Raw genomic sequence first — 25,528 nt, 5'->3', positions numbered from 1 at the left:
TTCGGGCGGGCAGGAGGTGTGGCGAGGGGCGTCGTTCGGGGTCCGCGGCGCAGCGACCCTCGGCCGGCATGGCGGCGGCGGCGGCGCGTAGCGTTTGGGGCGGGCGGCGACACGTAGCGCTCAGGGTGAGGCGGCGGCCACAGAGCACTGCAGGCGGGGCCAAGGATGGCACCCCGGGGGGGAAGTAGGGGATCTGGGGGCGGCGGGGAGCCCCGCGTAACCGGACTGCTTTGTGTCCCCCATCCAGCTGCCGCCAAGAACCGGTGTTCCCTGGATCGCTTCGGCCGCCGCCTCCTCCTCTGTGGTGAGTGGCGCCGGGCGGCTCCCCGGGGCAGAAGTGCAGCTGGGCGAAGCGCTCCGGCGGGCGGGCGGGCGGGAGGGGGGCCTGCGGCGGGGCGGTGGGGCTGCGGGGCGGTGAGGCTGCTGTTGGGTAGTTCACCGAGGTTCTGCCGGGCCGGGAGGAGCTCGGATTTCCTGCACTTCCTTCAGTTCTGGAGGAGATGGTCTTCTCCCGAACGCAGTCCGAGGCTCCGCTTGCCCCACTGTAATGTCAGCCACATCAGCACTTGTAACGTTTTATTCTTATTTTAACCCACTGCGGTATTCCTTCGCAAGCCAAGGCCTCGCTCATCCATTACCGGCATTAGGTCAGACATCTCACTTCAGCCCTGCTCACTGACAGTGCCTCAGCCCCGTTCTCTTCCTTTTTCACTCCTCCACTTTTCACTGCCACGACCTGTCCAAGTCAGCCCCATTTACTTTCCTGATTTGTCCTCTTATCTCTCTCCCACCATCACACCAGTGTGAGCATCCCTGTCCTCATTGCCCTCACCAGGTGACCTGCCTGGTGGATCAGGGAAAGGCTGTTGACAAAGTGTACCTAGACTTCACCAAAGCCTTTGGCACTGTCTCCCATAGTATCCTTCTGGAGAAGGTGGCAGCCCATGGCTTGCACAAGTACACTCTTTGCTAAGTAAAGAACTGGCTGGGGGGGCAGACTCAGAGAGTGAATTATCCTGATTTATTCATCTTTATTGATGATCTGGACATGGAAATTTAGTGCATCCTCAGTAAATTTGCAGATGACACCACAGTGGGAGGAAGTGTCAATCTGCCTGAGAATAAGAAGGCCTTACAGAGGGATCTGGACAGGTTAGATCAATGGGCTGAGGTCAATTGTGTGAGCTTTAATGAGACCAAGTGTCTGGTCCTGCACTTTGGTGCACTCCATGTGACACTACGGGCTTGGGATCAAGTAGCTAGAAGACTTTGCAGAGGAAAAGGATCTGGGGGTGTTAGTTACTGACAGCCAGCTGAACATGAGCCAGCGGTGTGCTCAGCTAGCCAAAAAGGCCAATGGTATCCTGGCTTATATCAGAAATAGTGCAGTCAGCAGGGAAGGGATTGTCCTCCTATACTTGGGATCTCAAGTACTATGTTCAGTTTTGGGCTGGGAGGGAATGGCCTCAAGTTGTGCCAGAGGAGGCTTAGGTTGTGTATTAGGAAACATATTCTTGGAAAGAGTGGTGAGCCACTGGAATAGGCTGGGCTACCCAGGGAAGGTGATGGAGTCACCATCCTTGGAGGTGTTCAAGAATTGTGTTGATGTGGCACTGAGGAACATGGTTAGTGGGCATGGTGGTGATGGGTTGATGGTTGGGCTAGATGATCTTCGAGGTCTTTTGTAACCTTAATGATTCTGTGATCGCCCTCTCATAACTCCATGTCCCAATTCTCTTCACACAGCTTCCTGATATACATGGTTTTATCCTCATTTCTAAGACCTGTGTACCATCCCTGTTCTTCACTCCGCATCTCTGTTTCCTCTTCTTCCTATCCATTCTCCCCAAGTGAATGTTCTGTGGCAGCATGAAGCGTTTCTCACTTTCTCCAGGTTTCTTCATTACCTCTCAATATCAGTTACTAGTTTCCAGTCTCTTCACTTGTGCAGCCCCAGTTTTTCCTGCATGCTACAGCACTAACTGCATCTTCTACCCCTGCTTTTTCTTCTCCATACTTACCTGAGCTCCTTAACCAAAACTCTCATTTTTGTTTCTTCTGCATCTGAACTGAATAGCTGTGCCCTCTGTGCTGCCTGCCATGACCATGGCTGTGAGCTCAGCAGCAACAGGTTCCCTGCTCTTGGCTGCAGAACCACTTGGGAAGCAGGAACAGGACAGCACTGTGCCTACAGCTATGAGCTGGGAGATGAACCAGCTTAGTGACTTGATGGGAAGGAAGCGTAGCGCAGTTTGCACCAAGTGAGCGGAATTCTTACAAAGGGAATTATTAATGTTTTTTTTTTTTTTTAATACGTTTAGGAACTGCAGGGCTTTTGTGACTTAGTAATTGTAGTGACTGAGTAGATTAAAATAGTTCTGAACATAATTCTAGCAATGTATATCTTCTGTAATCATTTTTAGACAGGGTTTTAACAATTTTAGTCTAAATTGAGGGAAAAAATGGAGTACAGGAATAAATGACAAAAGCTTGCACATAATAGGGCACATTGTTATGTGTGCACCTTCAGGCAAAGATCACTCACTGTCCTGTCTTCCACAGCCAACAACCAAACTGTTCATCGATGGGAAGTTTGTTGAGTCCAAGACCACAGAATGGATCGATATCCACAACCCAGTAAGTGAAATGGCTTCTGCTCATATACCCACAATTGGTTTGCAAGAGGGTGCTGTGATTTCCTTGAATCACTTGATGAAAGGGGGAAGTATGTGAAGTGTGTGTGCTTCTGGAGAAAGCTCAGAGTTGGAGCTTAAGATGGATTTAGCGTTGTGTAATTGCTTCACAGTTTCCTCTTCATGTTCACTGTCAGTGTTAGGGAAGTAATGACCTCTTTTATCTCCCTATGTAGTAAACCCCTGATCTCTAGAGGGAAAGCTGAAATCCTTCTTAACTATTTTTCACATAGAAGGGCTCTGTGAATGTGATGTCAAAATTTCAGAAAGCTTCCTTTCATCCTGCATGTATGCAGCCCGATATAATTTGATGCCAGCTGAATGTGAAGTCCTGATAAATTTCAAAATGTGTCAGACAAGTCACTGAAATTCCCACTTGGAAACCGGTACTGCATTTACACTTTTCTGTGTGCCTGATTTGAGAAGTGTAGACTGAAGATTTTCAGAACTACAAAATGCATAGAATTCCAGCTGTGGTCCAGGCCTCTCAGTGTGCACTAAGACAGCAGTCTCTTTTCTGTTTCCCCCTGAGAAGTACAGCTCCTTTTAGAATAAAGGTATTAAGTGTGTGGTGTGCAAGGACTGTTGAATGGTTGGCAAGGACAGCTGGAAAAAATTGAGTTTTGATACAATTTGTTTCTTTCCATCAGGCCACAAATGAAGTGGTTGCTCGTGTACCAAAAGCTACAACTAGTGAAATGGAGGCAGCTGTAACTTCTTGCAAAAAGGCTTTTTGGAACTGGTCAGAAACATCTGTTTTGAGTCGCCAGCAAATCTTCCTGCGTTACCAACAGCTCATCAAAGACAATCTGGTGAGACACTGAGGCTATGTGTGATGGCTGTTGCTGAATGCATTGCAGCTGACTGTGAACAAAATTGAGAGACTTAATCATTAACTGAGTTGCTGTTAAGGTGTTGTTGCTGTAAGTGAGGAGCTGACAGAGTCACCATCACTGAGAGGTAGCAAAGCACTCTCCAGGCCGAAGCAGACACAGAAGCAGTACTTCTTAGGGAATATTATTCTGCATTTGTTTCTTTTACCAAAATACCACAGGAGGACCTTGGTGGAGAATGTGCCAGTTGACAAAGACAAGTGAGAGAAGTGTATTTTTGGATTCCCCAGGTTTTTCTGTGTCTGTGTTGTGACACATGAAAGCAATAGAATATAAGCCAGCCCACAGTTGTTTGTTGGTTTTGGTGGTTTTTTTACAATATCACTTGTGTAGCTCATTGACTTCTTGTCCAGCCCTTGTCGGCTTTCCCAGGATCTATTCAGACCGTAATATTCAGTAGATGTTAAACTTATCCCTGAGCCCTTCTTCACGGGCAGGCATTTTCCTAACATTCATAAACTTTGTGTTTTCCATTTTCAGAAAGAAATTTCAAAACTCATCACCTTTGAGCAAGGGAAGACCCTGGCTGACGCTGAGGGAGATGTGTTCCGAGGCCTCCGTAAGCTGCTGGCTCCGTCTGTTACAAAAGGGGCTTTCAGAACCCACAGGAAGGGAGGAATTCTCCTGAGCAACTGTTTGCTCTTGGAGTTTGTACATCTAGCTCCCCTCATAACTTCCTTCTGAAAAAGAAGGGCAGTTGTAACTCCAACTTGAGAAGTTCCCTTAGGTAGAGTTCTTAAGTCACTTCCAAGTTGTTTGATCCTTTATTTTCCTAGGAGTGAGTACTGAATGCTGCAAAGAGATAGGAACTTCTCACTTGTGCTGAAATGTCTGAGGTTGAATCCCAGCTGGTACATTAAAACTACATCTGTACTACTTTTACTGGGGCTGTTGAATCTGTGCTTCTATCACAGTGGTGTATAGCATACTCAGGAGAGAATCCATTCACAGTGAGCTCACAGTGCTTGGGAGAGCAGAGGGATTTTCTGGAGCACAATGAGTTTTAAGTCGTGGCTGGAAGAAGGACTTGGGTCAAGGTAGTGCTGAGAAGGGAGTATGGGGAGTGACCGTTAACAGATCACCCAGTGGCATGTTGCCCTTTCTGCTGCAGAGGTGGTTGAACACGCTTGCAGTGTGACATCTCTCATACTGGGAGAGACCATGCCCTCCATCACTAAAGACATGGACACTTGCACCTACCGTCTGCCTTTGGGTGTGTGTGCTGGCATTGCACCGTTCAATTTCCCAGCGATGATTCCTCTCTGGATGTTTCCCATGGCTATGGTTTGTGGAAACACATTCTTGATGAAACCTTCTGAGCGTGTGCCAGGTGCACTCATGTTCCTTGCCAAGCTGTTTCAAGATGCTGGTGCCCCAGATGGGACTCTGAATATCATCCATGGACAGCATGAAGGTAATAATAGCTCTTGTTGGATTGGAGTATGTATGCGTTGTGGTGTGTGCTAGTGGAGGTGTTAGAGCTGTTTGAGCATCTGATCCTACTGCTGTTAGAGAGGTTTGGAAAGACCTCTGTCTTAGCCCCTATCATATATGTGCAGAGCTCCTGAGATTTGACTGGCGGGCCCGTGTTTTGAGTACCTGGGGCTCAACGCATGGAAAGCCAGCAGAAATCCTGTTGTATGAGCCCTGGGGCAGAGCTCACATGCTGAGAAGTTAGAGTGGAGAAACGCATGAGCAGGCAGCGGTGGAACTCAAATATTGGAGACAGATGCAAGAATTCTAACGAGAAGAAAGGTGCATAGATTAGCAGCATGGGGATGAGGACAGGGGGAAGCATTTTATACTACGGTGTATAATGTATTATTTCCTATTTGAAGCTGTGAACTTCATTTGTGACCATCCGGATATCAGAGCTATCAGCTTTGTGGGATCTAATCAGGCTGGCGAGTACATCTACGAAAGAGGATCCCGGAATGGCAAGAGAGTCCAGGCTAACATGGTAATGCCACTCAGTACAGCATGCAGCACCACGCAGACAGACTTCCTCTATCTGTACGTGCTTAAACAGACCACACTGTTCTGCAGCAGACACTGACTTTGCTACTGATAATTACTTGATGAGGCTGACCTTCTTGCCATCCTGTAGGCAGCAAAGTCATAACTACTACACCATGTTATTACCGAGCGCTAGGGAAGTGAGTGGGGCTGGTTAATGGAGTCTGTATGTGTTTTGTATTTTAGGGAGCAAAGAACCATGGTGTGGTGATGCCAGATGCCAATAAAGAGAACACCTTGAACCAGCTGGTTGGAGCTGCCTTTGGAGCAGCTGGCCAACGCTGTATGGCCCTGTCTACAGCAATTTTAGTGGGAGAAGCACAGAAATGGTTGCCAGAGTTGGTGGAAAGAGCCAAAAATCTACGTGTAAATGCAGGTACAGATCCTGATAATTTCTTACCAGCTACTTTGCTTCTGTAGAACTGTGGCTTTTTAGGTTGGTGTGTCTGCCATATTGTAGTGTGTCTGTTGGAGCTGCTGGCTCTGTAGGCTTGATCCATAAAGATGGGAGCTAGCAGATTGTCTGGATTGGGACACAGAGCCCTAGACTTGGAGTTAGGAGTATTTAGGAAGGAATGGCAGTACAACCGTGCTGCAAAATTTACAGGTTTGTTTTTAACTGCAACTTTGAGATTATGTCCCATATAGAACACAAACATTTTACATAGCAATCTCACTTACAGGTCCTTCCAATTTGTAGTAAGCATACAGTAAGAGGGAAAAATGGAAACAAGTACTTTTGAGATTGATATTAGAATTCTCCTGCTTTTCATTTGTTTCAAATAAAGTCTTGCATGGAGGAAAAGTTTTCTTTCTGAGAAGGATCAGCTATCTTGATCTAAAACTGTGCTTATGACTTCTCTTGTTTGTTGATTATGTTTCTTAATGGTACAAATCTTTGCTCCGTGTCTCAGAAACACCAGAATTTTCCTATTTTTTCCTGCTAATGTAGTTACCTTCATTATGCCTAAGAAGAGGAACATTTAAAAGCTTTGCATCTCTGCCTCTCTGCAGGAGACCAGCCTGGAGCAGACCTAGGGCCTCTAATCAGTCCCCAGGCCAAGCAAAGGGTTTGCCACCTGATTCAGAAAGGAGTAGAAGAAGGTGCCAGTCTTCTTCTGGATGGACGTAATATCAAAGTGAAGGGCTATGAAAACGGCAATTTTGTTGGACCAACGATCCTTGCCAATGTCAAGGTGACTTAACAAAAACTGCTTGATGCTGTATGTTGCAGGATCATTTGAAAAATGGGTCAGCCAAATTGGTCAGTATTCAGGATTCACCACATAGAAATCTCATAAATAACTCAGTTTTCCCTTGCACAATTCCAATGAAGTGCTGGTTGTGTAATGTTGCTGTGGAGGTGATGAAAGAATTCCCAGGGACAGAACAATATTAATAAAATTACTGATATGAATAAAGTTAATAATCTTAATTTTTTTGAATGTAGCCAGTTGGAAGAACACATGGACAGTTTGTACAGTGTCAAATTAAATGTCCACTGAGCATTGTGTACTTTCTGTAGCAATGGCCAGCGGCATATGCCTAAAGAAGATTATGACTAACAGCCAAACATGACATTTTCCTGTCTGCCCATTATACATTCCTACACTTTGCACATTCCTATTTATAGATATCAATATAATGCACAGCGTTCTCTATGGGAGAATATTTTTTTTACCAGGCACACATCTCAAGTCGGTTTTCATATCTAAGTTCTCCTTTTTAATGTTTATGCCATCAGCTGTGTTAATTACTGTTTAAGTATTAGATTCATTTTGGGCCCTCTGGTGTGATTCAAATGTGGCATACCAGTCTTGATAGTTCTGCTATTGTATTCCTACGATTTTATGGATTAAATGCTGTTTATATATTTCCAGCTTTTAATCTGTTTCATAGTTTTCCTGCACTGTTTTCATTAAAGATCTTAAAATGTTTCACTTTCCTTTAATGCATTGTGAATAGTATTCAGAAGTAAAAGTTTCGCTGAGTGTTTTTTATTTGTAGTTCTTTATATATGGTCAATATTAATAGTTCAATATTAACCACGTACAGCTTACCTGTCAGGTGCCTATTTTGTAGTTTGTTGTGTTAGTTATTAATGATTAAAGTAATTCCTAACTGGTACTTGTGTGTTTGTCAGATACTGCTTATTATCAAGCATAAGTCCTGGGCACTGAGTTTCAGAGAACTGCAGGTTATCAGCAAGATATGAAGTAAACTATCCTGAATTAATCCTGGCTTTAATCAGCTTTGAGCAAAGAGTAGACCTGTAACTCATGTTAGGCAGGCAGTAAAAGCAGAAAGTACTTTAGCAATTGCAAATTGTACCCTCCTTAGTAGATAGGTGGCAGGGCATGGGAAATAGTGGAATGACAACCAGGACTGAAGGCAATGGAATATGATGGGTGATTCTAGGGATACCCTGAGCTTGAGCACTTGATGTGTTTATATCCTCTTTCCTAGGATATTTGATATATTATATCCTATTTATTATATTCAATATCCAGTCTGCTTTTTCTGTTGTTTGTCTTGGCAGCCAAACATGACTTGTTACAAGGAGGAAATCTTTGGACCTGTCTTAGTGGTTCTGGAAGCAGACACTTTGGATGATGCAATTGAGATGGTGAACAATAACCCCTATGGAAATGGAACTGCAATCTTCACCACCAATGGAGCCACAGCTCGGAAGTATTCTCACTTAGTAGATGTGGGGCAGGTATGTTCAAGCCAGAATTATTGCTACTGATATTCACTCACCATTTGTGGTAAATAGCCATCCAGCTACAGCAACTAATGGCTGACTACTCAGCCAACACTGCCCAGCTTCAGATTAAAAGATACAGAATATTGCCATTTTTGGAGAGTGCTCTGCAATCTGCTGTTTTTTTTTATCTTGTGAGTAATATGGTGGCTATCTTTTGCTTTAGGTGGGTGTCAATGTTCCAATTCCAGTACCTCTGCCCATGTTCTCTTTCACTGGTTCTCGTGCTTCTTTCAGAGGAGATACAAATTTCTATGGCAAACAGGTAACTTGCCAAATTTCAGATTACTTTCTTAGGTTGATCTGAGGAAAATTACGTTAGCAGTGGCAATGGGAAAATAGTCATCAAATCTCCCCTTACTGGGGGGAGATTTGAGAAGGGAGCAAGAACTAAAATAGCAAGCTTTCCCATAGGGCCAGAATCTTTGGGGAACTGTTGAAAGGAATAAGTTGACAGGAATTGTTCCCATGTAGGAAAACACAGTGCACTGTAGATATGGGAAACAACTGCTTGCTAAACCTGTGGCACAGATATGAAGAATTCCTAAGGCCAAATATCTGATCTTTGCATCTCTTTCCCCCAGGGAGTGCAGTTCTACACACAGCTGAAAACTATCATTTCTCAATGGAAAGAGGAAGATGCCACTGTTACCAAGCCTGCTGTGGTTATGCCAACTATGGGGAACTAAATCAGCCTTTAAAGATGCTGTCTCTGGTGCCCCTCTCTTTCCATGTTGCGATTGTCCTGACTATCATGGTTTCCTTGGGAATAAATAGAAAACTTCATTTTCTAAGGGCCTCTTTTTCTATGTAGATCAGGCAAGTTTAAAATGCACAGTCTGGGTTTTCTGTTGCTGTGATTGTTTTTGTATAACTACAAGGAAGAAACTATCCTATCTAATTGAAAGGGAAAATGGATGGGCTTTACTTTGTGTTTCTTTCTAGACCTTCTGAACATGAACGTTATTCTGCTTTCGGCTTCAGTACTTCTAGCCTTAGCGATTCACTACCGGCTACATCTTGTAGCAGTTTTCTTTACCACTTTCTTACATGTTGAGATTGTGAGCTCACCATACTCAGATGAGTATTCACTTTGAGTGATGTGACTGGGACACTTTGGATGTGTCACAGAAGTGACTTCTACGTACAATGAAGACAGTAAGTTTTGGAGTTGAAACTGTCAGTCTTTCGTCAATTGAGGAATTCCCAAAATACCTGGGAAATATCCTTCTAAGGATTTTTTGGGGAAGCGCATTTGATCACTTGTCTAAGGATAAAATAAATACCTGCATCACATAGTAACCTTCACTGTGCCTCTTACAGCTGGAAATTGTTCCTGTTGTGCACATGGCTTGCATTCTCCAGCTTACTATCAGTTCCATTATACCTGGAAGTTGGTTGGTGCCTTTTTACTAACAGTAATGTGCCTGCAGATCCTTTAAAATAGTGGAACTATGGAAGCAGAAACACGTGTGTATGTCTTGCATCATAAGATCATGTCAGTCTAGTTGGTAGGAAGAATAGGTAAACAGGTCAGTAGGAGGAAACACATGATTTAATCACAAAGCAATTAGGCCTGTTCTGTGTGTTTTCCTGAATATAAATGTATTTTTTTTGTGTGTGTTTGATCAACTCTGTCACATTTGCTCAAACACAGTTATGTCCTCTAGGGACTGCAGATCCCAGTGCTAGAGATGGGTAAGTCTTGCTATACCCTGTTCTTATACACGCATTTGGAGCTGGATAGCCTATATTTTTATTCTTGCTTCCTAGAAGATGAAGCCATGAGGGGGGGGAGGGAAGGGGAAAATCTGCAGGGACTTCATTCAAGTACCCATGGAAAATTGTACTATTGTAAATGATTGTAATCATTACTTGATCTGATTAAAAAAATCTGAATGTGAAGACTCTGTATCCTGCCTTCTGATAAAGATACAATGTAACACATGCTTATTAGAGTAACTACTGTTGATCCACTAATGTTTCTATCTTATTTTGTTGGTTTTTTTTTTTTCTTCTGCTATACTCTAGAGGGAAAATTCTCACCTTGCAATTTGAGTATGAATTAAAAATTTGCTAATCACTGCAGAAAGTGATTGCTCCTTGATAAGATATTCTATAGGTGTTCTGTTGACTATATTACCCTCTTTGCAGAGGCTGGTATACCAATTTCTTTTGTAACCTCTGTATAAATCCTTTTTTAAAAACAAAACAAAGCAGCATTTCCAGAGCTTCTGTAGTCATTTCCTCATACAGCATTCCAAGGAATGCCTTGGTTCTATTTCCACATATCTATTATGTGATCGCAAAAGCTCTTAAGCTCCATACACTTGACTTTATTGCAAACTGAAAATGCATCTTTAATCAAGTTACCACCCCAGTGCTGCATTCAGCAGATAAGAGATGTAGAATTGCAGCTTAGCTCAAAAGGTAACTCGCAAAGTGAAAATTGCAGATGAGTCTGTAAGTGCTGTGGAAGTTGTTCCTGCTGATGCCATACGTACTGCTGCCTTACTCTACCCGTAGTGTTAACATCTGAGTACATGGAAGGATTACTGCACAACATGACGACTCATAATTCAGCCTGCTGTGTAATGAATATCTGGTTGGAAGAAATATTTTCTGTGCTGAAAAGATAAAATATTCTAGGTAAATCACTAATAACACCTTGACATTCATTCATATATCTGGGAAAGGAATATAAAGTAATAATCTGTACTACAGTCTACAGGCATTTGCATTCAAATCACTGATTTTCTTCCCAATCAGTATTGCTATTCTGACTTTTCTGTTCAAAGCACAACCTCTTTCTTTTATAAATTCTGAGACTTACTTTGATAGCAAAATTAGTCTTTATTACAAAGCTTGCCTGCTGGATGGAGATCTGCAGGAGTCACTGCACTTCTTCCACACTTGTCTGCAAATTCATTTTCTGATCATCTGCATTTCCCACAGCATTTTGAAATCAGATTATTTTAAGTGCATCAGGAATACAAATTTTTTATCTGCCGTTTTTGTTAATTAAACATCTTTTTAGATCAAGCTGCAGATTCTCACTGATCATGATGTACATGCTTCATCTCATCTCACTACTATTATGGCTTTTCACCCGCCTGCTTGTTATCCTTTTTAATTAACATATGCTATACAAGCTAAAGAATATCTTCTGTATTATACAAAAATGTAATCTCACTATGAAGGATTTCAAATTTCTGCAGTCTCTATTAAAACACAATTTTATAGTTAACCCCTGGTTTTTTGCTTGTTTTTATTTTTTTTGGCCTGGAGGACATTGCAGTCTAGATTCTCAAAACTGTTTAACAGTGTAAGTCCTAAAAAAAATGTACATTTCAATAGTTTAACCATACTTGAGAACTGGGCTCTGCAACTTCTGCTTCTGTTTCCCCTGTCTGTACAAAAAAAGCCACCAGTCACTTCCACACCTGTTTCTGGAAGTGGCAGTCAGCCTCTTAGAAGGAGCTCTCTCATCTTCCCATAAAAATCCCTCCATGGATTCTTTATGAATGTTATCTGCTCATCTGGTTCCTGAGTGTTAGGTTTTCAGTTGTGAGTGTTTGACTGCCTCATATCTGACATAGTGCTCCATGATAACATGGTAGAACTCCATTCATTTCTTCAGGGTAAATTGATTTCGCTTGCCTTAGAGTATTATAAACAGCTGCATATCGCATCTGAGTCTGTCTCTGAAAACCAGGCATATGAATGCTTACAGCAATTAGACAGATAAATGTGATAGAAAAACACATTTCACCAGAGATGTAATGACAGAAGGATCTACACAATAGAAAGGTGCTATAAAGGAAAGGAAGAAGATTGCTTACATGTATCAGAAGACTCCAGATTCACCGGGGAAAGCACCACCAAGGAGGAATCTCCAAAAAGAGATCCTTCCCCGGCAGCAGTCAGCCCTGAAATGAGGTCTCAGAGAGGTGCAGCCAGGCTCCACCCCTTCTGGTCACACAGCTGAATTGCCTTCACCTGTGCCCCAGGGCTGACCGGCTCCTTTCCCCAGGTGCTCAATCAGTGGTTCAGGCCGTGACTCAGCAGTTCCTGTACATCACTCCACACACACCTATCACCTCTAAGTGATCCTATACTGAATACAAAATCAGCTTAATGTATTTTGTCATTTAATCAAAACTCTCTGTTCTAGATGAAAATATGGCTCTCTGTACAACTGTAGCCTTTCACTTTTTTTTCCTCTAAAAATACTAAAGCTGCTTTTTTTATAAGAAGAAGCTTTAAGATAGCACAAGATTTTTATTTTTTTGTGTTTGTCATGAAAAGCTGAGTTGAGCCCCTACTAAAAGATCACTACAACTAGAAATATAAAAGTAAGTAACAAATTCCTCACTTGTCACACATACATTTCTTTGTATACATCTGTCTACACCAATACAGATCTTCAGATAAACTACATTATTTTGAAAGGAGGAGGGATGACAAAGAGAATTACATTATCAGAACTGTGGAGATGTTAAACAGTGTAGTAAAATTTAGTGTCTTACCCAGCTATACTTTCTTTGTTAGCATCAGCAGGAGCTGGAGTTGAAGTAGCCAGATCTCTCCTGTATTTCCTGTGAGGAGGAAACAACAGCAAAGTTACTGTCATCTGAGGGTGATGTAAACTTAACTAGATTTCTAATCCCATAGCAAACTCCTTGTTTTCTAAAAAAAGAAGCAAGCCAGAAATGTCAGGACACTATTGGGTTATTGCAGTGCACTATCTGAAATCAGCTATATGAATCAAACATACGTTCACTATTGAATTCTGTATTTTGTGGCAAAATAATTACAATTGAAAGTGAATGAGGAGAGTACAAAGCAGGCATTGTACAGGCTGTGGTCAGTGCTACTGTGCACTGTTTCTGCCCTTTAGTTATCTCTGGCTTTACAAATATAGGGTTGACTATTTCATGTTTGATGTTAGCAGAGGTCCAGATAATCCTCTTTACCACTGTGAAGACTATCCATGACTGATCACAATAATAGTTATTTGGGAATCAGGAAGGAAATGGACCAATGGCCTGGTCAATTCCTTCAGTAGATATATCAGAACTGTGTTTAATTTTTTGGTTTTTTTAGAGGAAGTGCACATCCAAAATTGGTATATAACACCTCTTTCATGAGGTTAAAACATCTTACACCAAGTCACACAGTTAGCTAGATTCTTCTGGTAGATGCAGAATCTCCTCTGCTCTAGAGTTTATCAGCCAAGCTTCTGTAACAGAGAAAGCTCTGTATTCACCTACTGAAGAAACAGAATATTACCATAGATTTGTGTCATTCATTTTGGCAAAAAGTAATCTCAGGACACGCTCTTTTTGTTCCCATGTCAACTCACTGATATCTACTTTTTTAAACTGGGTATTTTCCCTGAAAAACACAGAAAAGATCAATGGATTAGGAGAAAATGACAAAGGCATTTCTCTCACTCTGTATGTGTAGATATATGATATATGATATATAGATATATGATATGTAGATATAGATGTATCACATGATTCTGTATGTGTAGAAAGTGTTTTACATTGCAATTGGTAAGCTATTCATAGTATGTAAGTTCAAAAGATATATTTGTCTACTGTCTTTCTAATTTCTAAATCTGTGGCTGTCTAAATAAGTAGAATAATAATAATAATAAAACAAGCACACCACTATTTCTGTTATACAGTTATTGATTATAAAGACCAGGAGGGAGGAGGCTAGTACTGATATGTATTAATTTCAAGTATATTGTCCTTTCTTTACTCTTTCATTGTTTGCACACAGGAGAGTTAACATGTAAGCAACTTTTATCCTCAATTTCAGTCTTCCCCTTCTCTTCTTTCCAAGGAAAACTTCCTTAGATCTCTGTGAACTACTTTCCCCTCTGATTTTTTAATTCTGTATCATTGCTGTGATAAGCTGAACGCTGCATTCTAATTGATTGCACATCAGTGAGTTACTCATTCAACAGTTGGTGCATACTAAGCAAACATTTTATTTGGGAGTAGTATAATCATGATCTCTCACCAAAGCTGGATGCAAACAACAGCTGTACTGGTCCCTAATTCTATGGCTTAAAGCACATAGATATTGCTGTAGTTTGTAGCAGGAGGTTAGAGATCTATAAAACTGGCTACTGTGGCATGTGTCGCCTCAATTTAAACTAAGCTGCATCCTAATACAAATTCTTAGATGCTAATCTAAATCAGATTTTGGTTTATTTATTTTCAAACATAATCCTGTCAATCAGTACTACAGTGCATATGATCTTCATACTGATCTTATTGTATATTTCATGCAGTAGCTTGCTTTATAGATTATTGTGAAGCTTGAAGAAAACAAGCTCTGAAACTACAATGCAAAGCCGAGAACCTCTGACAAATGAACCAACAGTTGAACAGGGAGTACATGCCATCTACTGGTTGCTTCAGTTAAAACTGCCAGCAGGGTACTAAGGAGCTATTAAGATTGTAACAACGTAATTTTTAGGCTTCAGTGTTGATAGGTAACTGTAGTGAGAGAAAAGAGCGTTGTGAGAATGATGCCTGTATGACCTGCAAAGACCAGAGATGCAACAGTAATTATTAAAAAGAAACTGCAGAAGTACATCTATACTGAAAATTCAGTATTAACTTCCGTAGCACCTTGTGGAATATGGAAATGTCACTTTTGAGCCTGTATTCAATCTAATCCATTGAAAAATGACAGAAAGTGTAGTTAGGCACCCAGAAAGCCATTGCTAATTGATAGGATGTTACACCTCATAATTATTCTCATTACAGCAGCATCCACAAGTATTCCAAATCTAGACAATATAATCACAAAGATTTTGGGGTTTTGTTGTAATTTTTTAAGGTACAGTAGGAAGATAGGCACTAGTTTTTGATGTTAAAATACCAGTAGCATTTCTCTGCTTCTTCTAGGTCTCTGTACACACTATTTGTGCTGTTCACGTTGCTATTAAATGTTTTGATTTCGGGAAACTCTTCCTTCCCTGCACACGCCTCCATCATTTTCCTGTAATAAACAGCCTGGGCCATTTCCTTATAGTGTTTTCTACTGGCTATGATCTCCCTCTTCACATGTTCCAGAGCATCCAGGAAGAACCTTTCCACTTCAGTCCTCTCATTTAAGATATTCCGAGCTAGTTTCTTCACTCGGTTCATCTCCTGATCCTTCATTTCTAGCAGGTGCTGCAGTTTCTTGATCTCGACCATGCTAGCCTGGTTTTCTATCAGTGCCTGATGCTGTGTTTTTTGAGTCTTTGTCTCAAATTCCTTAGTCTTGTGACATAAGGCCATCTCCAGTTTTTCCACTTTATGTTGCAGATCTCCTATCTGTGCTTTCTGCTTGTTGATCTGTAGGATCTTTTTTCTCATCAAACTCTCAGTGATTTCCTGAAAGATTAGAAGAAGAAATTACTTGGGCTTTTGTTTTGCACCAAACTTGGAGTTTTTTCTTTTCCCCCAGCAGTGACAGTGTAGTAGTCAAGATGCTGGCACCTTCATACTGGAGAGTGAATATTTCTTTGGGGTCAGGTTCTTGTTTGCAACAGAAGCCAAATGAAGGTTTGATGAGTAGTGTGCACTACAGAAAGACCTATTCTTGGACCATTATGGGAGAACCTCCCTTCAGTCTCCTCCATCATTAAGATGGAATCAGTGCTCTTCTTTCTTCAGCTAACTCTGAGTTCATAGCTGCAAACAGGTCTGGCTGTGAAGAAGTTATTCTCAGTACACTTGCATCTGTTTCCAGGACTTCAAGGACCCCTTTCTGGAGGGGAATGAAACAGAACTAAAACCAGAACAGAAACCTTTTCCTGTGACAGAAGAATTTTATCCTCCTCTAACTTCTGTTTCATTTTCTGCAACTCCGTTGCCTCCTTCAGGTGAGAAGATGAAGCACCATGAAGATGAATGTTCTCTTTAAAAACTTGTCTCTCAACGCTGTTCAGCTGCCTGGACAGAGTGAAACAAAATCCATGAACGTTAATCATAAACTTTCATACTTTTTTTTAATATTAAAATCATTACTTCATCATCCTAATTTCCAAATTAAGCCTTATAGCTTAAATGCGAGTGTTGCCATCATCTTGACATTTAAAATTAGAAAAACAGCCTCAGTCATCACCGATTTTGCCCTTCAAGGTCCATGCAGTAACATGGAAAAAATAGCTCTTCAAAACAAAGCACTAAAATGGTTTAGTAAAGTAGAAAGCAGAAAATGCAAGAGTTTCTTACAAAACAGCTTCGTGTCGAGCAGCCTCTCTTGTCATCATTATCTTCTTCTCAGCATCTTCTTCTAGTCTTTTCTGAAAGAGAGAAAAGCCGCTTCAAACTTTGCTTGAGGCCCTTGGAACTGAAGCTTAAAACCCGTTACAGTGTAAATTCTAAAATCCTACACAAGTTTCAGTAGCACAGCTTCTTACCAATAAAAAAAGAATGAACTTCCATGGGCACTTAAGTTCCTGATAGCAGTGGAGAATAATGCCTCTCTGGGACCATGACATCCTATGCCTTTCCTTTGAAAGCTGCACCTACCCTTCATCTCAGTCATCATACTTACATTGACATGGGGAACTGTAAACTGCTGAGAAAGGAGCTGTCAGAAATAAAGAAGCCAGAATAAGCAGTGGGAGAAATCATTCTAATAAAAGTTCATTTCATTGCCTGTCAGCTTTTACCTTCTCTTCAAGAAACCTCCTCTCCAGTCGCACAACCTCTTCCTGATGTCTCCTGTTTGAGATCTTGATATTCTTCTTTAGCTGTGATAAAAAAAAATAAACCTCTGTAATACCAGTGTTTTAATTTCAGCCTCATAATTAAAAAATGCAGATGCAACAACTGAAGGAGGTACTTGGTACTCTTTCCTGGCGCTACACCACCGTCCTCATCAGATCTTCCCACAGTCTCTAAAATTCATTTAAATCTGACTTTCGGTTCTGTTCTGCTTATTCCTCATAGTTCACTTTTGCCTGTATTTTCATATCAGTCAGTCACTCACACACATGATCTATCATTCTGTTTCATGCTTAGTCTTAGGAATCTAGTTTGCCTATTCATTCAGCCATCAAGACTATTTAAAATCCAATGCCTCGAGCATTCTTAGAAAAATGCATTAATAACTTTATTGAATGTCTTTGTTTAAAAGCAGCTACATATTAACAAACCAAATGCCACTGAGCGATCATTTTTCTCCATAGAAAACATGTTGTTTTGTTTCCAAGACCTGCATTGTAGCTGGAAAAAAAATGAGGTGAGCTGAAGAACAGGAAGACAACTCAAGTTGTTTGAGGTGCCCGTTGGATCTCCTCAGTCAGCGGAGATGCTTGCTATCTCAGCTGAAATGTGTTACAGTTAATGCCACTACTTAATATGTGTAGCATAGATTCAAAACATGTACTAAATCCTCTGCTGCATCCATATATGTGCTTGTATGATTCCACATTGATTTTGTTAAAAATAAAATTAAAATTAAAAACAAGCAAACAAACAAATACAACACCCTACAGCACTGGCCCATTGCAGATGCAACTTCTGGCTATGGAATTTACTTTTTACAGACTTACTGCTTTTCCTCAGACTCTGTAAACTGCTGAAAGAAAACAGCCTAGTAGATCAGTTGTGTCTGTTCTCCACTCCCAAGCTCCGTTACAATAAAGCAAGAAAGGTTGCTTTTTTAGTATGTGTTACAAACCCATCTTTACGACAAACTTACATCTTCCAGCTCTTCCTCCATAGCTGCTTTCTCCCTGTGGAATTCCTTTATTAAATTCAATTCTACTTGAATTTGGCTGATTTCTCCAACTTTTTTCTGAAATTTCTCTTCCAGTTCTTTTATTTGTTGGGTATAATAGTCTTCCTGCAATTCAGAAATAACCAGTAAGAAGGAAACAAAATGAGAGAAGCCAGCCACCAAATCTTGTAACATGAAACACATAGCACACACTACTGAATATCTGAAATCACAATGAACTGCAACATTTTGAAAAACAAGGAATGCAAGAAATTCATCATGAGCAGAAGTGCTGCAAACTCAGCAGAAGCTACCAACCGTCTAATGAAATAAAAACCCTAGAAATGACTAGTAAGTGTAAAGCAGTATTTGGAGCATCAGTCATATCCTTCTTATTCTTTATAATCTGAGGATGGGAGAAATGTTATGGAGCCTTCTTCACAGCAGATGCTGTCTTAAAGTCGAGATGAGCACAGTTCTGTGTTTCTTTATTGAAGCCAGGTTGTTAGTGAACAATAATGTTCTTAGTTCTTTTTATGAATGTTTGCTTTGATAGAAATGAATGAAGGAGAAATATAGAAGAATTCAAATTAATTATTTGTTAACTCGATAAAAATGAAACATCTTTTTGCTGGTCTCTGGCTTCACCATTACTCAGCTGGTTCTTCACACTATCTCAGATATTATAAAGTATTCACAGAATCACAGAATGGCCAGGGTTGGAAGGGACCCCAAGGATCATGAATCTCCAACCTCCCTGCCACATGCAGGGCCACCAACCTCCCCATTTATTGCTAGACCAGGCTGCCCAGGGCCCCATCCAACCTGGCCTTGAACACCTCTAGGGATGGGGCATCCGCAACCTCTTTGGGCAGCTGTTCCAGCACCTCACCACTCTCTCCGTAAAGAACTTTCCCCTGACATCCAACCTAAATCTTGCCTCCCTCAACTTAAAACCATTTCTCCTTGTCCTGCCATTATCCTTTCAAAGAGTTAATTCCCCTCCTGTTTGTAGGCTCCCTTTAGGTACTGAAAGGCTGCAATGAGGTCACCCCGCAGCCTTCTCTTCTCCGGGCTGAACAAGCCCAGCTCCCTCAGCCTGTCTTCATAGGGGAGGTGCTCCAGTTCCCTGATCATCTTCGTGGCTCTGAACCCTCCCCAACAGCTCTCTGTCTTTCTTGTACTGGGGGCTGCAGACCTGGACACAGTACTCCCATATGGGGCCCACAAGAGCAGAGTAGAGGGGGACAATCACCTCCCTGTCCCTGCTGGTCACCCCTCTTTTGATGGAGCTCAGGATAAAATTTGCTTTCTGAGCTGCAAAAGCACACTGCTGGCTCACGTTAAGTTTTTCATCCACCAGGACCCCAGGTCCTTCTCTGCAAGGCTGATCCTATTATCTAAATAATAGGCTATTCCTATTATCCAAAATAACAAAGAGAGTCGCAAGGTAATTCCCACATCACCATTCTTTTTTTCAAGTTCTTTTCCACTCAAGATTCTTGCAGAGTTTGCTGCCCTATCTTATTCCTCACACTAAAATCAGAACTACTGTTCAGCCTGCTCAGTGGATGCCATTGTTCTGAGGACAAAAAATGTTCATTCACCAGTTTCCTGTTCTCTTCTTGTGTTCGCTGTTTCAAATCAATTAGCTCCTTCTTCAGTTTCTCAGTCTGTGAAAATAAAAATCAAGAAATGTTAACTGAGGGGGGAGGCTAGAAAGGAGTAGTGTCTGAGCTGTGTTTTTCTCTTTAAAATCAATTATGAGAAGACACCAAAAGAGAAAGGTCCTCATTTGCAGTGTTCAGGCTGATTGAAGTGTACTTAAAACTGGAGAGTGAAAGAACCACCCTTGGTTTGTGCTAAGCAAGGGAAACAGTGCAAGCCTGAACAATAAAAACCCACCTGTACTAGATAGAGTTCTGTGAATTAAAACTACATGGATGGAGGGTTTTCTTCCTTACTGTTTTGGGCAGTGGTGCAGCACAGAGAAGCAGTTCAGAAAAGGGGGTAAAGCAGCTGGAAAAGGGATGAGTAAGGGCTACTACTCACGATAGCTACAAGAAAAAGGATTGGGTGTAATCAAGAGCATTGTCTCCTGTCGTTTAACCCCATCAGTGTTCTGGGGATTGATGATTTGTGCCTTAAACAGAATTTTTAAATCATTTATGAGTTCTACTCCAAAAGTAATGCCTCCTATTTTATGTTGTTGTCCCACAAGGTCAGAAGTGGATGTTAGAGCTATGGCAATAGAGGTTAAACCTTCCCAGCAATACTCTGCTCCACGTTGTTGCCATGCAACAGATGGCAGCAGAGGGGCAGTCCGACAGACCGATCTCCGACATGGAAGAGCGGGATGGAGCAAAAGTGTGAATTCCATCATGTGGAAAAAATGGCACCCACTGGCATTGGCATTCATCAACCTTTGCTGAACGGAGACCAACCGGTGGATGCAAGCACGGCAAGGTGCGGATGGTGCCTTTCAGCAGTGGCAACAGCACATCACCTCCGCTGGTACAGATGTTTAGGAGCATGGCACGCAGGCCCTTGTTCTTGGCTGGCGAAAATGCATAGGTAATGGCAGCGGCTACGCTGAAAAATGGTGTTTTATAGCTGAGAATTTGCCGTATCAAATAGCGTTACTGTGCTCTTTGCAGCTGTTACAGTTTCCATGGAAATATGCAGGAGGCATTACTTTCGGAGCGAGCTACGTAGTTCCAGCTCGTTTCGGAGATGCCGCTTCCCTCGGTACTCGGACTCGGAGCGGTCGGAGCTGCACTAAGGCGCCCTCCCCGGCAGCCCGGCTCGCACCTCCGCCGCCCTCTCCCGGCCCTGCTCCGCGAGGAGCGCCAGCACGGCCGCCGCCTCCCTCTCCGAGTGCCGCTGCCGCTGCAGCAGCTCCGCGTTGCGCCGGGCCAGCAGCCGGGCGGCCTCGCGGTACTCGGTCCGGCCCGCTTCGGCTTCCGCCAGCCGCGCCTCCCACGGCGGGGCCCGCCCGCCCTCCATTCCGCGGCTTCCGTTACCGCCCGCTGCCGTGGAAACCGGGCGGCGACGTGCAACCACCGCGCCGGGCGGCGCGCTGCGTGACGCGCGGTACCGGCGGGATGTGGCGCCGGCGGCGCTCCGAGCTGCCGGTGAGCGCGGGGCGGCGGGCGGGGGGACGGCTCCGCGTCGCCATGGGAACCGCATCCGGCCCCGCGCTGCCCGCTGACGGGGCCGGGCCGCGCGGGACGGGCGCTCGCGTGGCGCCTCCTTCGCGTCCGCGCCGTTACCCGCGGGAGCCAGCGCTCCTGAGGGAGCGGTAGGTGCGAGAGCTGCCGGCGGCGAGGCGTCTCGGCAGCGCCCCGGGGGCGGGAAGCGGCCCGGCGGGCTGCGGGGTCGGCGTCGAGGCGTGCGTGCCGCGAGCCCGCCGTGCCCCGTGCCACGCCGCTACAGCGGGTCAATGTTTGACTAACGTCCAACTCGGTTAACTTTCAACTTCTCGCATCGTTTCCCTTCGCCTATCCGAGCGTGTTCCGCCGCTCCTATCGAGTAATGATAAACTCGAGCCCGCGCACCGCTGACCCGCCAGTCGCAGCGTCCGCGGCCCGCAGCGGAACGGCGCGTTGAAGGACGGCGGTGCGGCGGGAGCCGGGAGGGGAGCGGCGCCTCGCTGCAGGTGCGTGCCGGGTGCGCTGCGCAGCTCGGTACCGCGCGCCGGTGCCGGCCGGCCGCTTGCGTTCGTGAACCCGCGCTCGTACTCCTGTGCCCCCGCTTGCTTTCTCCCGGCTGTTTGTTCGTCGTGTCATCCGTCCCGCTGCGTTCTGACGGCATCGAGGATTTTACCTTGGTGGAGGGAAACTCTTTTGGAAATAGTTTTTCTTTCTCAGTGGCCGATCCCCTCCCTCCCACCTGCCTCTACCCTAAGATGTTCCCTCCATCCTTTCTTCTGACCCCCTGCTCAAATTCGTCTTTCACTGGCATTTCAGTTATTCTATGCCATCTCCCTCTGCTGGCGCTGCCCTCGTGCTCTCCTTGCCCATCTCTGCTTCTTGTGGGTGCCGGCGTGCATCTGCTTAGAAAGTCAGAACTGCTCATCGGAGAGACTCTGTGTGCTTTTCTCTTTTAAGGTGAAGGAGGAGGTCCTGAGGTACTGTCATGGGATTTTTTGTGGGGGGAGAGTGGGGACCTTAGATGGACGAAGGTGGAAAGAAAGGGAGAAGCCAGGGGAGAGGTAGGGAATGGGAAGAGTGAGATGGTGCTGGATGGCTGAGAAGGGCTGCAGAAGAGGCATTTCGTACAAGAGCACTTTAGTCAGGAGACCTGGCAAGAAGAGCATGTGTTAATGGTGGCTGTTGGTCAGATATTTTGGGATCAACCGAGATCACGCGGCTTATGTAAGTGTCACGTGTGCTGTCTGTAACAAGATTCTGGGGTTTGTTGCTCAGTTTTAGCTGTGGTTGTTTAGTAAACAACATACTTGCATTATACATCAACACCTCTCCTGAACAGCTTCACCTTCTGGTCTGTCAGAGAGGGATGGCCGGGCTGTTCACTGTGCAATCATAAAATCTCTTCTCAGAACGTGTTTGTAAAGCAGAGGGGATCCTGTGCAATCAAATAAAGGTCACAGAAGATAAGCAAGGCTCCCCTTGTGTAACAGGCTGAGCTCTGTGTTTGCTCTGGAGATAGCTGAGTGCTTGAATGAGTTGGAAAGGCGCTCAGAGAATGACTCAGCATGATGTGGTTTGTGAGAATGGGTAAAAGTTAATCTCCTTCTGCTCTAACTACAAACAAAGGTTGAAATAATGGAAGGTGTATAAGGGTTGAATGTGGGAGGGAAGGATGAGTGAGTTCTCTGGGCATAGGTGAAAGGTATAGGGAAATAGAAGCTATGTCAAATTCGCGTAGAAAGGAAAGGAGAGAGGTTAGGGATTGTAATGGGTAAGAATAGGATAGAGGTTGCAAATAAAGATTTAGAGAGGCTGAGCAAGTGAGGTTGAATGGATCTCTAAAACACAATTGAATGCTAGCACTAGAAGCAGATGAGGGCTTGAACAGAGCAGATGAGCAGGCTTATGGGGCAGAACATTCATTGCTATGAGCAAATGGGTGTGTAAGCACTTGTCTGGGGGGATGCGTGCAGCTTCTGTGTGTGAGCATGTCAACACAGGTGATTTTGCACAAGGTGGGATATCTGGCCATGTGCTCATTTCTGCTGTTCAAAAGTGAACAACAAAGATAGCTACATATTTTCCTTCTCTTCAACCAGACACCATTATGAAGCCATCTTTTCTTAATTAGCATTTCTTAGTAAAGAACTTTTGCAAGATATAGTACTGATATCCAGTACTGAGACTATTGATTTCACCCAAGGGCCTTGGCTTACTAGAAACTGATGTTAGGAGCTTCTCGTAAGCAATCTGAGTGTTTGGGATGACTGGGCCACTGGAAAACTGTGCTTTTTGGTTTTGTTTTCTCATTCTGAGAATGAAAACTCTCAGGAGAAAAGGGTGAAGAAACTAAATGAAAGGAGAAGTGTGAAAAATAGAGAAGAAAGGTACTGAGAGGCAGAGCCCAGGTGCGCATCACAGCTTGGTCCCTCTTGTGCAGCACAGGAGCCCTTGGGAGCCAGGATGCTGCCTTCACTCTGTGCACTGATCTTTCCCAGAAGCTGCTCAGAGCCTGAGATAAAATTCTCTCTCTTTGAATAATACTTGTGTTTTGCCACAGCATCTCATGCATATAAATATCAGGGCAAAGTGGCTCTGCCTTGAGCTCCCCTTTGATGGTGCTTCTATTCAGACAGTATTTGGACTTCCTGGAGTTTCTGGGAGCTGTAAAACTTGAGACTTTTAAAGCTAAAGCGGAGAAAAAAAATGCCCAAATAAAGTAAAAGCTAGAAATACTGGGGAAAACATCGTACTTCAACTCTTCTGCATTTGGGAAATAGAGAAATCTTTACTGTGAAAGAACAAAACACTCAGATGCAGTTCTAGCATCAAAATGCAGTTCTAGCACCAAAATGCAGTAAATAATAACTTGTGGATGAGGTGCTGAAAAGCTATTTTCTATCTAAAGGGCAGAATATTTGTGTAGAGGCAGAACTTTTTCTACAGACTTGGTTAGGAGAGGACTCTTAGTAACTTTCCTTCCTATTTGTTTTTCCCTACAGGATCTACACCAGCTCTATGACTGTTGACCCACGCTTGACCGCCTCAAGTGATCCTGGCATGATGACATCTTCCAGATTCCCCATCCTTCTAGCACTGGTCTTTTCTTCTTTGTCCCCTGTTCTTTCCCATTCAAACAGGGAGATGTGGTTTCAGGATCTCTTTCCACCTAACACGTGCCCTATAAATGCCAAGACCAACACTTTTTATGGCATAATGTTTGACGCAGGAAGCACTGGAACCCGGATCCACATTTATACCTTTGTGCAGAAGAGCCCAGGTAAGACCCTGTGTCAGTCTGTGCACCTGCCATATGTTGACTCAGGTTCTGTTTTCACATGAGAGGATTTTGTTTGCATCAATACGGAATTTGGGATCAACTGAAGATTTCTCCTGTTTATCGTTCAGGTCATCCTCCGGGGGGTGATTGATTGCCATTTATGGTGGTGTTTCACTGTGAAAAGTTCTTTCTTGCGCATCTTGAGAAACCCAGAGGTTTCTTTCTGGGTATATTGAATTTCTGAAGATTTTCACCTGTGCAGTTGTTTAAAGGAATGTCCCATTGAATTGGGAAGATTTCCAAGTTGCCTGTTACCTGGAATTATATCAACAAATATTTACATTCTGTATATGTAACATTTTATATCAAAATGAAATCAATACATTAAAGAATTATAACCACCTAGGCAGTTTCCAGAACTGTAAGCAGATGCAGCACACCACAGAATATCTACATCTGACGTGGTGTGGAGGTGCCCAGCTTGGCTGCACATTAAACAGAATTCGAGAGGGCGAATTAGCTTGTATACTGTGAACCAGCAAATCTGCAAAGGTTAAAGGCTAATAAGCCCTTCAGGGCCACATGTAGTACCTGTGTACTACAGTACCGTAGTACCTCATGTGGGCTTCACATGATTTCAACATTCTTTGGGAAGGGCTGGTGCAACGTCCAACTCAGATAGATGATGTGCAATACTGAGATATACATGGTAGAGCCACGCTGCTCTGGGAGCAATAGTCACATTTGTTTGGCTTTGCAGCCTAGTGCCTGGGGACAGTCAGCTCTGTTCAGCATTCTCTGTCTTTATGAATAGGATGAATCACCTATGAATAATCAGGAGCTGGCTGTATGTGCCTTAATATGAATTAATATTTCACACTTAGCTTGGGGACAAGAAAGGAAAGAAATTTCGTTAAGATTAGGCAACAGTCATGCTACATTGCTACAACTTGTGACTTACAAATGCATAATGAACAAACATCCTT

General features: G+C 43.3%; 3 protein-coding genes across 9 annotated transcripts in view; 2 read left to right on the top strand and 1 right to left on the bottom strand.

The window, feature by feature from the left end:
• The first annotated feature begins 49 nt into the window (after positions 1 to 49).
• On the top strand, positions 50 to 11,613 carry ALDH6A1 (aldehyde dehydrogenase 6 family member A1). Of its 2 annotated transcripts, XM_042885333.1 has the most exons (12): positions 50 to 125; positions 248 to 304; positions 2,563 to 2,637; positions 3,344 to 3,505; positions 4,067 to 4,145; positions 4,698 to 5,000; positions 5,425 to 5,546; positions 5,789 to 5,978; positions 6,617 to 6,798; positions 8,142 to 8,321; positions 8,533 to 8,631; positions 8,951 to 11,613. In XM_042885333.1, exons 1-12 carry the CDS (start codon positions 69 to 71, stop codon positions 9,053 to 9,055), a joined length of 1,611 nt encoding a protein of 536 aa, XP_042741267.1. In that variant the 5' UTR covers positions 50 to 68; the 3' UTR covers positions 9,056 to 11,613. The 2 variants fall into 2 exon arrangements, with proteins under 2 accessions (XP_042741267.1, XP_042741346.1); XM_042885412.1 differs by lacking the exons at positions 8,142 to 8,321; positions 8,533 to 8,631; positions 8,951 to 11,613 and adding an exon at positions 7,171 to 7,332.
• Positions 3,465 to 22,185, bottom strand: BBOF1 (basal body orientation factor 1). Of its 3 annotated transcripts, none has more exons than XM_042885894.1 (10): positions 20,922 to 21,116; positions 19,718 to 19,783; positions 18,093 to 18,236; positions 17,059 to 17,139; positions 16,616 to 16,686; positions 16,189 to 16,333; positions 15,273 to 15,772; positions 13,659 to 13,763; positions 12,896 to 12,964; positions 3,465 to 5,326 (listed from the first exon to the last, which is right to left on the bottom strand). In XM_042885894.1, exons 1-10 carry the CDS (start codon positions 21,114 to 21,116, stop codon positions 5,299 to 5,301), a joined length of 1,404 nt encoding a protein of 467 aa, XP_042741828.1. In that variant the 3' UTR covers positions 3,465 to 5,298. The 3 variants fall into 3 exon arrangements, with proteins under 3 accessions (XP_042741828.1, XP_042741994.1, XP_042741908.1); XM_042886060.1 differs by lacking the exon at positions 3,465 to 5,326 and adding an exon at positions 10,227 to 10,993; XM_042885974.1 differs by lacking the exons at positions 3,465 to 5,326; positions 20,922 to 21,116 and adding exons at positions 16,941 to 16,976; positions 21,851 to 22,185 and having other exon boundaries at positions 12,902 to 13,763.
• Positions 21,181 to 25,528, top strand: part of ENTPD5 (ectonucleoside triphosphate diphosphohydrolase 5 (inactive)) — an 18,608-nt gene continuing 14,260 nt past the window's right edge. For 2 of the 4 annotated variants that reach the window (XM_042885774.1, XM_042885530.1), the window contains exons 1-2: positions 21,662 to 21,768; positions 24,265 to 24,542. In XM_042885774.1, coding sequence (XP_042741708.1) covers positions 24,281 to 24,542 — 262 coding nt within the window. In that variant the 5' untranslated portion in view covers positions 21,662 to 21,768; positions 24,265 to 24,280. Of the gene's footprint in view, positions 21,245 to 21,661; positions 21,769 to 22,214; positions 22,240 to 24,264; positions 24,543 to 25,528 lie in introns of those variants that run through there. The other 2 variants (XM_042885609.1, XM_042885690.1) reach the window with 2 other exon arrangements.

This window comes from Lagopus leucura, unplaced genomic scaffold (assembly GCF_019238085.1).
Source record: "Lagopus leucura isolate 7727_CA_CO unplaced genomic scaffold, USGS_WTPT01 Super-Scaffold_1, whole genome shotgun sequence".
Classification (NCBI taxonomy): Eukaryota; Metazoa; Chordata; class Aves; order Galliformes; family Phasianidae; genus Lagopus; species Lagopus leucura.
The sequence above is the reverse complement of the archived record's forward strand: the minus strand, read 5'-3'. Positions and strand labels throughout refer to the sequence as shown.